Source organism: Cydia pomonella, chromosome 1 (genome assembly GCF_033807575.1).
Source record: "Cydia pomonella isolate Wapato2018A chromosome 1, ilCydPomo1, whole genome shotgun sequence".
In the NCBI taxonomy this organism is placed as follows: Eukaryota; Metazoa; Arthropoda; class Insecta; order Lepidoptera; family Tortricidae; genus Cydia; species Cydia pomonella.
This window is the reverse complement of record NC_084703.1, coordinates 6640978-6654959: the sequence shown is the minus strand read 5'-3', so window position 1 is coordinate 6654959 and position 13982 is coordinate 6640978. Positions and strand designations below refer to the sequence as shown.

Here is a 13982-nt window from a genome sequence, read left to right as displayed (position 1 = left end):
TAGATGTTCTTGGCGTTCTAAAGATTATTTTGGGCTTGTATGTGATCTAATAAGATGATGTTAATTCATGTGATAGGTTTTTAATTAATCATGCGGGATAAGTGTTTAAAAATCATGTAAAAATAGTTTTTCCCATTATGCACTCTATCGAATATATCTATTATCTAATATATTAATATTTACATTCTGATATTAGATATGCCAAAGGCCGATTTACACGATATGCGGTAAAGCCGATTTACATACGATGATATATTATATCTCGCGTTGCATCAAGGCGAACTCATACTCAGCTAAACCACCGCTATGTCACGAAGTCGGCGACGGCTATCATTAAGGTATGTCCAGATCTAGAAATTGCGACTCGAAGGCGCACGCATACTATATAAAAAAAACATTAAAAAAGAAAAAAAAATTGCTGCTGATTGCGCGCTTTATGCTAGACTTTCGTGAGTTGCGCTAATTAGGCGCACAATCTGGAAGCATTGGTACGCACTCACCGCGCATTCGATATATCTCGTCGCACCTTTTATAGTCTCGTGTACCTGTACTATAACCTGACCTTATGTAAATCCTCTCCTTTTCTAGCAGTGGGTCCGACATACGCTTCGACATAGACTCTATTTCCTGGCTTACCATTTCATTGATATGTGCCTATTGTTTGATTTGAAGTCAATACCATGATAATATGACTCCTCTCAAGTACGAATCATATTATCTTTGGATCTCACTTAGTTTTTCTACTACGTGTATGTTTTAATTATGTTTTTAGGATGATGAAAGTAAAATATTATATTAATTAAAGCAATATTAAATATAATGAAAAGCAGTATCTCATGGATTATTCCAACAGCTAATACTAAAACAGGAATTCGTATTCATCATAAATCAGCAGCATTTAGCCTCATCCATTATCAGAATCGAAGTAACAATTTTACTAATGCCATAGTGGAAAAACCATTCTATACCTGAAAGCCAAAGTGACTGAAGCCTCGAGAAAATCTTACACGTACACGTACGTCATAGTATGATGGAAGCATTTATCGACGTGGTAACTCCGTCAGTTAGACAAAGACCTTACTTTTTTCTGTCATTGTCACGCCGATAATCGTGCTAATCATACGCCCGCTGGGCTATTGTCAAAATTTTAACTATATATGTACTGCAGAGGTGATAATGTAACATGAATTGTTACTACGAGTACAAATTTCTATCACTACTGATGTCATTGCTCCTTGGCACTAAAGTACAAAACAAAAGCGTACCAAGACAACCCTTGGTCACTTAGGCTATCAGGTAAGGAAACAGGCTTTTAATTTCCCTTTTTTTATTTTTTCCCCTATTAGAGGAGCATGCCGATGACGTCAGAGACACTGCCTCCCACCTCATTGTTTGGCAGATACTTGATCCCTGAGTACCTGATAGGATTTAAGTGATTATAATTTTATTTTTCCCAGCCGGTATGTTAATTTTATCTCGGTACGCATGTAGACGCTTGGGTTACGCTACATCACTAACCATACTTAGTTAAAATCATACAAGGTGTAATAAAAATAAAGGGGATTCGTTTAAGGGCATATTCATTATCGTGTACTTATTAGGAAAAGTAGAAGTTTTTTTTAACGCGAAATTTTTTTTTGGCCTTTTTTATGGAGGCCGTGTTGGACGAGCTGTCCCATAGAAAAAAAAAAATCGTGTGAAAAATTATTTTCTTCTACTTTTTCCTAATCGGAACACGCTACCAAATACACTCTTAAACGTATCCCCACTATTTTTGTTACACCCAGTAGATGAAGAAATACTGAGACGCGTAAAGTAGTGCGAAATACTGTAGACATAAATTTGACGGCTGAAGTAAATTACACTCTTCTGCCACTCACATTATGTGGTAGAGTCTAACTATTCATGGCACTTGCAATGACAAGTGTGGAAATGTCATTGTTAATATCAAATGTCTGTGAAAAGATGACGTTTATAATGACACCCTCACTTTGTTCTATCCATGTCATTGCAAAGTTAGACGGACAGGTTGTAATTTCAGCTGTATAATTTGTACTACATTACGTGGCTTAAGGTCAGTTGCACCAACCACACTTGACAGACTGATCAACATTAGTCAGCAGAGCACTATGCAAATTCCCATCCAGTAAAATTTACCGAAGTCTTTAACCCGTGGAGCGTCCACCCTACAAAATATATATTAAGTTAGTATCACACGTGTGATACTAGAGCGCTCCACGGTTTAATGACAGACGGTTTGGTGCAACCGACCTTTAATGTTTCTTAGAACATCGTGGAATATTAACTAACTCACGAATCGTTGGTAAGCAGCTCATCACATGTACAAAGATAGCACATTTTATTACGGGTTTGTTTATTTTCATTCATAACTATCACGTTCCTATAGAAAAGGGGCCATAGTATAGTAGACCATAACGTTTAATTGACGACGCCGATACAAGAGCGCGGGTTAGCCAGCCTTTCCACCAGAGATGTGCGAAGATGCACTGCGTTGTTAAGAACCAATAGAATCACTACACGTCGAGCGAGGGAAACAATTTTAATAAATGAAGTGATTCTATTAGTTTATAATCTCACTACGCATCTTCCAAAGTAGGCCGTTTTTGTTGCGAACGACAGGGTTATTCACCATTTCGTATGCGTTGTCTCTAATTAAATAGAGAAATCGTGACAATATTTAGACAAGAAACACTTCAATGTCGAATCTAAGACTATCACACCAGTTATTAAGAACGCTCTATTTATATCCATGCTATTGTCTATTCCATTGGTACATTAAAAGAATGTACGTAGTCATTCCGCCAATGACATACAACTTTTTGTATTCGTGGAATTATATCATTGTTATTGTTTGTTAGATAGATTAGGATTAATGATGAATATTTCAAAGACCAAGCTCATGACGAATAGTCGAAATAGAAACGTAGTAGTGGATGGAGAAGAAATGTCACAAGTCCAAAAATACATATACCTAGGTCAAATAGTCTCTGTCCAGGCACGACAGGACAAGGAGGTTGCAAGACGAACCAGAAGTGCTTGGAAGAATTATTGGTCTATGAAAGAGCAAATAAAGGAAAATTTCCCTTTATCTCTAAAACGAAAGGTCATGGACATGTGTATTCTTCCCATCCTGACCTGCGGAGCACAGACTTGGCCCTTAACAAAAGTTCCGAAATCCACCCTCATGGTTTATCAACGCGCCATGGAGCTTAGTATTCTACGCGTGAAATTGACCGATCGCATCAGAAACATTATACTACGCTCTCAAATACCTGGCGTGGCTGAAACAGCCGCCACGCTGAAGTTGACTGGGCGGGACATATTGACCGTATGCCCGATGACTTATGGGCTAAATAAACCATCAATTGGGCCCAACAAACCCGAAACCGAGGTCCCGACATACCTCGAACGCGTTGGCGAGATCACCTTGATACTTTTGACAAGAATTGGTGGGAGACAGGTCAAAATCGGGATACGTGGAAAGGCAGGAGGGCGGCCTTTGCCCAGCAGTAGGACACTAGGCACATAAATAAATAGAATAATAGACAAGTAGATTTCACCGTGATATCTGTCTGTTTATAAGGTCGATTTATATAAGATACTAATATCATATTTGTATGGTTCATATTAATTGAATACATTATGTATCTGAACGTAAAGTAAATCGCGAAAAGAAATTTATTCTCCCATAGGAAATCTCAACATCAGACCAGCAAAATGTATCAAACACCTAATTTTTTTACGCGATTTCAGGGTTGGTCCCATAGTAAAAGTCAGATCACTGCCTGGTCGACGTGGCACTCAAAGGCCCAAAAAACCCCAATAATAATAGTAAAAGTTGCTCAGTGTACATATAATTAAGGTTACATAAAATCTTATCCACGGTTCTTTACAGTCGCTTCTAATACTGATAACCTTATTTTACACTATGACCTTCTCTTCACACCAAACTTGAGCACTGCTAATCAAACTTGCATTCGTCTTTTTCCCTTTGTCTTCGTAACCTACTGTCTTGAGACGAAAGTGGAGGACCCGTGCAGTTAAGCCCTAGGAGGCTTTGTTCGCTGTCATTATTTTTAGAATGTATGTGTATGTTTTGTGTTAATAAAAAAAATATATATTTAATAAATGTTAATACATTATTAAAAATATTATGACACAATTTGTTGTATATTAACCACAGGTATGCCCCTACGTTTGATTTATTTTGAATTTTTAATTATTATAAGAATTAGGAACATTTAAAATTTTGTATGAAATCTGTTTTTCGCTCCTAATTTCTATAATAATCCAAAAATCGATAAAGTCATACATAGGAGCATAGCTATGGTTAATATTCATCAAATTATGTAATATTTTTACATAATTTCAATGTCCAGAGACGAAAATGTGGACTACGTTTGTATGGAGGAGCGGACGTCCCTTTTCGTCTTTAAGGCGAAGGGTAGGGCAAGCTCTTTCCATAGAAACTTTGTGCGCGTTTTTCTTCGTTTGTGTTTGCGCTACAGTTATTATTTTTGGTAAATATTTTGGCTTATTATTCTGTTAGCTCTAGGGCTTGGTGTATTTTTTTGTATTTTTGTTTTTTATTTTTATTTTTTTAATAAAGAAAAATTTCGACATCAAGTTCTGCGTATATCCAATATATACAAGCAAAAATTGAAATTAAATGCTATAGTACCAAAACTAACGAATAAAACTTGCACAAGGTTTGTATAGAGAATGCCTTGCCCTACCCTGCGCCTTAAGGAAATGATTATTTTTCAGTGAACAATTCTTTTATTCTTCTATATACCTCTTCTTATAAATATAAACACTACAGATATCACAACCACCTTGCAATATATACTTCCTTTAAAAAATATGTTATAAAACGATACTAAACAACTACAATTATTACTAAAAGTACAATGATATACACTATTACGACGTTGTCAATTTATCAGCATTTCATTGCTAACGCACAGCATCAATAACTGCGGATCAAACAACGCGCCAAAAGTATCTGCCACCCTGGAACACTTCCAAATTCCAAAATATTCTCCACAGTTTCCGTTCGAAAGTATCTGTCACAATCTAATTATTCTTCTAATTAAAAAAATGTAGGAACTTTTGACGCGTAGTCTGATCCACTACTTTTGACACTGACTGCACTGTTCCAACGCGTGATGTCGTTTCCAATCTTTATTTATTTTACTTATTTATTTATTTAAAATTTGATTCAGACAACAAGGCCCATATTATATATACCTTTTAAATTTCAAAAACTTATAATTTAAACACTATTTTGGCGATAGACCGGCCTGGCTGCGTTGAATCGTATCACTACCACGTAACGATATCTTACCACTTTAACACACATAAACAGCGGGAACAGACTGCCTCAATCAGCTCTTAGTCCAAACTTTCTTTTTAAACTTAGCTCTCTTTCCCTATTATAAAAAGTTACTTTATTTGTAAGAATTGCACTAAATATTTTCACTTTTGTATGTCACCTTCAAAATAACCCTTCTTTGCCTTCGATGATATTAACAGTGCTACATAAAGGTAATTAATCGTGTTGGCTCAAATAAGCAAGTAATTGTAGGTGTACCTGTAGATGCTGGTCATAACTATAAGGGCTACCCCACACTAGCGTCTTTTGAGCGTCGGCATCTAGTCAGCGCTATGGGAAATGGCGTCGCTGCGCAGTTGTGCCAACGTTGCGTCCACAGCAGCCATAGAGTTGACTTGACGCCGACGGTTGGGAGACGCTAGTGTGGGGTGGCTCTAAAAGGCATAGCTCAAACATAAGTACATTTTGCTGCACCAAGTTTCCTCTTATACTTGTTTACATAAAATTGATATATTTTTGTCTAATGTTAATGTGTATCATAATTGCTAAACCACACAAAATGGTATTTGATTTTTCATTGTATCTACCATATTTTGAAAACAGGTAATTTTGATATACTTCGACACATTAGTCAATGTTTGAAGTATGCTAACGTGTATATTGCTAAACCGACTAACGTCCTGTCTATACTGCTAACTTTATTTCATAATATAGGTTTTTTTATTGCGTCTAATATTTTTATACGTTCTCCTTGTAATTTGGAATGCAACATGATAATAAAACCGTAGTTAGCTACTACTGTAATCTAAATGTTTTATGAAAATACTAAAATTTGCAATACGGCGAATGACTGTCTTGCTTATAATGTTAATTTTACCAGACCCAAAGTAACTGTCGTAATATGATTATGTTTCAAAAGGGTTTGTTGGGAATATCTTCCATTATTTACATGGTTTAATTTTATTGAGATTATCGTTTAACATAATCAACGTGCATAAGAAAATTCTATATCAAACCGGGGGTAGTTTTTCATCACCATTCAGACCATTTAATGTCATCATATCCTGTTTATTTACAATTGTCACCAACTTATTGATAGCGGAAACAAAAGAAAATATCTCAAAATAACTGACTTCATTTCGAACCCCCCAGCCGACTCAGAAATGGAGGACAGCGTGGTGGTGGCCGAGGACGGGTCCTCAAGCGGGCACAGCTCCCTGGCGGAGCGGGCATCGAAGAGCCACCTCATCGTGTGGCAGGTGGCCACCGCCTAACGCACGCCACGCCGGCGGCTCGCGTCCGATGACTTCGTCTACGTGTGCACCACCGCTAAACCGGCGACGCTCATCATGTGAATAGGTTCAACTGTTGTACGCACCTGACTGTTCGACTACATGTGTACAATTTTGAATTTTAGTCTGATGGAAGTAAAGGTGAAAACGCATTGAGACGTAGCGACACGAAGGTTGAGTTGGTAATAGACTTACGTAAAAAAATAATCTTGACGTTACGACTTCTGCGTTTGCAACTTAAGTTTCAAAATGTATGCATTAGAGTACACTTGTTACAACATGAAACTGAGCTCCAAATGACGTACTGCTCGTAGCAGGGACTGTATCCCGAGCTTAGATTTCGTGTTGCAGCTAGTGTACCGACTGTCAGGTGTGAACGCTTAGGCTGAGTGTATATGGTCCATATAACAATTTTAAATAAGTACTGTGGTGGCAGCATGGTCCCATTTTTATCACTTGTCACTATGCCCGTCACTTTCGCGCTTACATACTTGTTAGAACGTGACAGGCATGGTGACAAATGATAAAGGGCCGACCATCTTAGCCATCATCGATAGTTCATTCGTCCTACTGTTTACTAAGTGATAGCGATTATTTACTTACCGAGTTTGAATTCTTCCTGTAGCGAGAAATTTGTCACTACTTTGAAAAAGGCTTGCCTTTATAATAAAATTAATAAAATAATTATCTTTTGAGGCTGATTTTCGCTGTGGTTTTACTTAAACAAGTCTGAGATAAGAGCTATTTTAAAGTAGTGTAAATTATACTTAATTTTTATACTCATTTTAACGGCACGAAGAACACAATTTGACTTGAATTCGTTTTGTTTCTTAGTAAGGTAGTGACGGGACGTGAGTACTCTACTAATTTTATTTGGAACGTATACACTGGTCTAGGCGTAGTTCTTTTATATGGCGTTTGCTAACCACATGCATTCGCCGTATGAAAGGGCGAGCTCAACGTTGATTACACCGAAGGTGGATTTTTAGGAAAGGTTCAGTATTATCTAAATTAATTAAACATTTGATCGCATACATCTAAATTAGGGATTGATTTGAATTTAGATTGTTGGTCCATCGAAATCCATTTTTCCTATTCACATTTTGCCGGTCTCATAGGGAAAGTGCTGTATAGAAACGATGCAACAATACACTCGTGCCTGAAAAGTTAAAGTTCAAAGTTCAAATTTGCCTTTAAGTGTGATATCAAGCATGTTTCCTCATGAGACCCGCCGACTCACGTGTGTTAGGGCTTTAGTGCATTAAACATTGCCGATCCATAATGAACCCTACATAGAGGTTGTTTAAGGTTGACATTGTAGCTGAAGCCCCTCGTCCTTCACGTTAGAATATTCGGATAGAAGCAGTGCACGGCCATGGACTCATACGAGTATATCAATGTGCTTATTATTTTGCTGTCTATCTACTTAGCGCTTCGATTCACGATTTTGTAATTGCTCATATCAATGTACGCGTTCACGTTTACCTTGTAAGTGTTGTATATCGGTACCGACGCTGATGTCTCGATCTCATTTCATTTCAGAACTAACTCATATTTAAGTCTTTCAATCATTTAATAATTGTCTTATTGAACTCTGTGTGTTTACTTATCGCGGCAGCGAGTTAAATATACTTTTCAATAATGTGCGAATTGTCGAATAATCCTTTCCGATCGTATTTTCTCGGAAACGCTCGTATTTTTCTTGTTACTTTATTCAGCCTCAGTACAAAAAGTACAGAGGCTGAAAAATATTCAATACATGGTAAGCGATTGCATACGACGTGAGATGTGCACATTGGTACTTTTGTACCGGTATACAATTCTTTGGCTGGCAACGCGGGGTACGTTTGGGCGTTTAGATATTTAACAATAAATAACATGTTACACGCTCAAAACAATAAACTCAGTCACTCTTCACTATTTTACGAAATCTTATAACATATATTGTTAAATATCTAAGGGCGCCTAGTGTGAATGTGCAACATTCTCATAAAAAAGTATCTCACATCATAACTCGTACACTAATCGTGTAATATTCGTATATAATTAGTAAACAAACAGGAAACCTTATCCGCTGATCCTGCCACGTCTAGCATACATATTCAAAACAATGTATGTCAGAATAAGTTTTCTTATGCACATATGGTATACAGAGTGTAACAAAAATAGTTGGGATCTATATAATGGCATATTCGATTCGGTATCGTGTTCTGAGCCTACTCAGAAAAAAAAAGTAGAAGAATCTTGTACATACTAACCGCGGTACCGTCGACGTGAGGTATATTTTTGTGAGAGTCGTTACAATCGAACGGACTCGCTATCGATTAAGCGTAATCTAATCTCATCTAGGAATAATGTACAAGATATAACCACCAAATAATTCATTTTAGTAGTGTTATATAGTTATTAGCATAGATATTGGAGATTTTTTATAATAATAACTAAGTATATACATTATTATCTAAGGACTCTGAATGCTAACCATACGGGCTGTGTTTATGTCATCTGCATCACAATATTTTTTAGGTATTTTTACGTTACGTGTGATAAAAAGGTGATGAGGCGGTGTTATACCTACTTACGACTCGTAGATAGATCGCTGTTAAGTTTTTATTTATTTGAGGAATGTACGGCGAGACTACCCAGAGGTACCATTACCAGAGATAGAAGATCAAATGCATACAAATCTTCAGTCAATCATACACTAAAGGCAAAGATTTATTCATTGTACTCGAGATGGCGCTGTACGGCTTAGTAGTTGGTTGTCAATAATTTACGTTTGACAATTCAGTGACCATAAATTATACGGCGCAGTACAGCGTCATCTGTCTCGGCTGTCAGACTAGGTGACACGTTTCTTAGACTATATTGCTCTTTTACAATCAATAACACTTTGATAATGCTAAACTAGATAGCGCTGCATAGCGCCATGCATTTGAGTTTGAAAGTCAAGCGTTATTGGCCGCTCCAGCGCCATCTAGTTTTCTTGTCATAACGACACTAGATATTTTGTTCATCTCATTTCCGGAGGTATATAATTTTAAAGGATAGTCTATACTATATGGAATTTTAGCCCTAGTAATTGAGACCTCTGAGTGTAGTCTGATTATGCGAACTGACTCTTTTGTTAGCGTAAACATATTAAGAGTATGTTTGCTGTATAGTCATCTTGGGCATTTCTCAGCGACATCACTATATTGACGCTGAAAATTGATCCAAATATAGATATGTCATACAAACCAAAAGCAATAGTACACAGACTTTTCTGTGTTCCCGTAGATGTATTATGTACCAGAGAGTAATGGGTTCTAACAGAGATATAAATTCGTGCTGTGAAAATATCTCTTCCGCTAGATAGTGTCTTATTCGAGGCATTTCCTATATGTTGAATTGCTTTCTTTTGGAGACTCGAGTGGAATGCCATCTAGTAATTAGTATTTTGAGGCAGGATTTTTACTCTATTAAGACTACTCGCTTATAGAGACAAAGTATTTATTGAACTCCGAGATAGCAATATTTTTGACAAATGAGCATAGATGAAATGTTATAAAAGCGGTTAAATATTGGATGAACGTTATTGCAGCTGTCGCGGACGGCGTTATAGTACCTTATCCAATCTATCAAATATATGTACTCCATTATATAAAATACTTAAATTTGGTAATATGACAAAGTACTAAATTTCAATGCGTTTACCTTGAATAATATTCTTGTTGGCAATCTGTAACACACTATTTAATATTCATTACCCTCCCATCCCTCCCAAACCCACCCTCCCAAACTGGATGTTTATTCGGAATGTCTATCTTCTAACCGCCAAGACTAGTTGTCGTAGTTTCTTAGACCACACTTTTTGTATTTAGTTTAGGATACATCAAAGATTGTACCGACGGATTAGAACTTGAATAAACTTATTCAAAATACAATGGAATGATAGGCCTTTTTATAGGTCTCTGGGCGGCTAGAGAATAGACGTTGATTTTTTTGCCGAATTTGTTCTCCATTAGTTAACTATGGAAATTTCCATGGCTCAGAACTATTCTTTGATTGATACCGCTAAAACCTTCGAGCAACACCGGCTTCCGACACGTCGGAAGGGGGGAGTCCAAGCGACATCTTACCGTACAAATCGTCCTGCCATTTGTTGCGGGGGGGGGAGGGGGGGCACAGTCGCACTTCTACATACAAAATACAATCTGTGATGACGACATAAATACATAGAAAATGACCGGGCATGTGCTTCGGCAGAAGGGAAATAGTGCGAATGCCGACTCCCTTCCCGGTGTTGCTGGAAGGCTAAAACATTTTTAGATGTCTGTGCTAGAAGCTAAAGTCGATTAGGTACTTTGTTTTTTCCACAGTAACTAAAAATACAGGATTACCTTCCAAGTTTACTGAAATTGCTAGGAAATTATATACATATATCCACTATGTTCACACTATACAGGGTGGATATTTAAACGAGGCAACGAGGGAAGCTATCTGTTCCCGTGCTGCTTGCTACGCGAACTGACTTTTCTAATATTTTAACCTAGGTTGGTCCCAAGATGATTTGTGCCTAGATATAATTGTTGATAAAATGATATTTTTGTGGCTGACTGTACTTTTTCCAAAGTTTGTACATGCCAATCGTCATTAGTTAAAAAGTTAGGGAAAATCTAAAATCATTAGTGCGTAGCAATACGTTAAATGCCTCTTTTGAGAAATCCACCCTGCATACTGAGAATTATGTACTTCGATATGATTAATTTATGATATTTTCTTTTATGGTGCAACAATATTATTAAGAAGTCTAGGTTATTTGTTATCTTTTTTTAACAATTACTTTGATCTATCATCTCATTGTGAGCCCTTATGTTTCGCCTCCGATGTCTTTAACACTGTTCATTTCGTAACTTTATTTTCAGATGTATATTTGAACACGTCAAATTTGTTAAGTTAAATATTAGAATAATTTATTTATAGTAGTCTTATGGTTAGTTTTTTAAGTGTTACAGAGGGAGTTGGTTTTTTGGCGAAATATGCGTGCTGGTTTTCGGTTTCACAAACATGTCTGTGAATAGAATGCGATTCATTTTAATGTGTAGCTATGTAGTGATATTATTTATTCGATATTTTTATAACCAGGTTTTGTACATTGATATATCAAATCAAAAATAAATATTAGGTCAAGCTATTTATAACAACGACAGTTTTGCGGAACGTAAGCGCATTGACAGGTTTCAAGTCCTGGTGATTAAATGCTGCCATCTAGTTCCCAGGATATGTTACGGTATCCAGCTGCCACCTATATAATGTCACTTTAAAAAACTTATAACTTAAAACCAATTTCCCTTAAAACCAATTCCTGCTGTAAATGCTAGTCAAAATAAACAACTTAGTGATGTTAGCTAGGCTTACATTGTTTTGCTGGTTAGCAAAAATATGAATACCTTTATACAGCTGCCTTTTGTACTGGACGGTGTTTTGGTAAAGTTACGTCAGATAAAATGTGTATTAGAAACTATTTGTGCGCAACTGCGAAAGCGGTGTATTTATAAGTGTTTAAATCCTCTAAAGGTGCACTTATTGCCATTTGCTCAGTTAATAGTGGACTTTGACGATTTCGGTGTACATCGGCACATAATTTTTTTTTTTTTTAAATTATTTACACATTTTATTCTGACGTTTATTCTGGTTCCATATTATGCTATTATAATAGATATTTTTTATGGGCATTGGATCTGTACAAACACGTACCTGGCTTGATTATGATGACTGAGAGACCGTGGAGGTTCTCTGCAGTAGTAATACAAAATATGTATAAAACGCTTATACGTTAACTGCTCTGCCAGAATAGAAATAGTAGTACTACAGAAATAAAACTTTAATACCGCTTTAATACGGCTGTAAAAAATGCAGCCTTTTTGCTTCCGTCCTTTACTTGCATGTCCCATTTTTGTAACAATATTACTTTCTGTAGCGGCGTCACATGTTTAAGGTATAATCTAGTGAGCGTTACTTATAATAGTTATTCAAATATGGAACTAGAATGGCGAGAGCTCGTGGCAAATGTTAGACTCGTGCTGAGCGCTGTAACTTAACTGATACAATGACAGCCTTGTGTACATAAGCCTTCTGTAGATAACCGCATTGTATTTGAATTTTTTTATTTACCTATTATTGTTTGTACTTAGTCTTATAGTGAATGAATTACTTACCATGTAAAGCTGTGTACACATTTCTAATTATAAATTCGTTTGTATTGATTATTAATTTTATAACCATGTATGAATTGCAGTGAGGCCGAATGTTAATTAGAATTGAAAATATTGGAAATTGACTATTACAAATTGAACCGTAAACTGTGACCGTCCGTTACGATTAACGGTTCAATTTGTGTTGGTAAATTTCTAATTCTGATTAACGTTCGGCCAACACTGGCGAATTGTCTCATGAATTATTCACTTCTCAGTTTAAGTGACCGCCAAATAACTTGTGTGGAAAGCTTTATATATTGTTAAATGATTTATACTACTCCTCAATTTTACAAATCATTTTATTTCAATTACAAATGATTTAAAAGTTTGATTTTATTAAATATATTTATTTTTTTATACAAAGCACCTGTGTCTTGAAAGGGTTATTTTTATTTATTTGACCGTTAAAAGTGTAATATAATTTTACACACGGATACATACATTATTTATAATTAGTGTTTAACGTTTTTCTTGTTTGTAATAAATATGCAATCAAATAAAGGAATGCTGAGAAATATTTTTTTTTTTCACTTTGGGAACAAGTCAAAATGGTTTTTAAGTAGTCACAGTGAAAATCTCTCTCTATCACTCTCCCATATTTGTGCGACATTGGCGTTTCGTTCATTACGGAGCGTAAACGATTGGCATCTTGGCTAGGCACCCGGAACCAGCCTCCGCTACTGGGTGGCTTAAGTTATTTTTTCTTTAGTATTATGACATAAATTTAAGTTTATCTTTTATTTTAATCAATCGCAAATGACGAGCTTTTTGCTTGCTTTGTTTTTACAAGTTACGATGCCGATAAAAAAACGATTCAAGCAATGCTTGATAAAGTGTAAGGCGGCCTGCAGTGATATCTAGATTATTTATCAAAAATTCGGCACTATATATTTGTATAATTATATTAATTCCAACGTGTGTTTTAGATTTTTTCTCAGATTTGGATTAGGTGGATAGATAGTTCCCTATTGTGTATATAATAAGCGCAATTATACCGTATGTCCGAAATCTGTAATACATGTTTAAACCTACTGTTCTCAAAAATATGTGACATTCTCTTTTGGCTCTACAAATAAGATCGTGGCAGATATTTTT

General features: G+C 36.1%; 1 protein-coding gene across 7 annotated transcripts in view; it reads left to right on the top strand.

Moving 5' to 3' along the window:
* The window catches only part of LOC133523875 (JNK-interacting protein 3), a 47636-nt gene extending 34234 nt beyond the window's left edge, over positions 1–13402 (top strand). For 6 of the 7 annotated variants that reach the window (XM_061859775.1, XM_061859941.1, XM_061859700.1 and 3 more), the window contains one exon: positions 6509–13402. In XM_061859775.1, coding sequence (XP_061715759.1) covers positions 6509–6630 — 122 coding nt within the window. In that variant the 3' untranslated portion in view covers positions 6631–13402. Of the gene's footprint in view, positions 1–1346; positions 1461–6508 lie in introns of all 7 variants that reach the window. The other variant, XM_061860014.1, reaches the window with a different exon arrangement.
* The last annotated feature ends 580 nt before the right edge of the window (positions 13403–13982 follow it).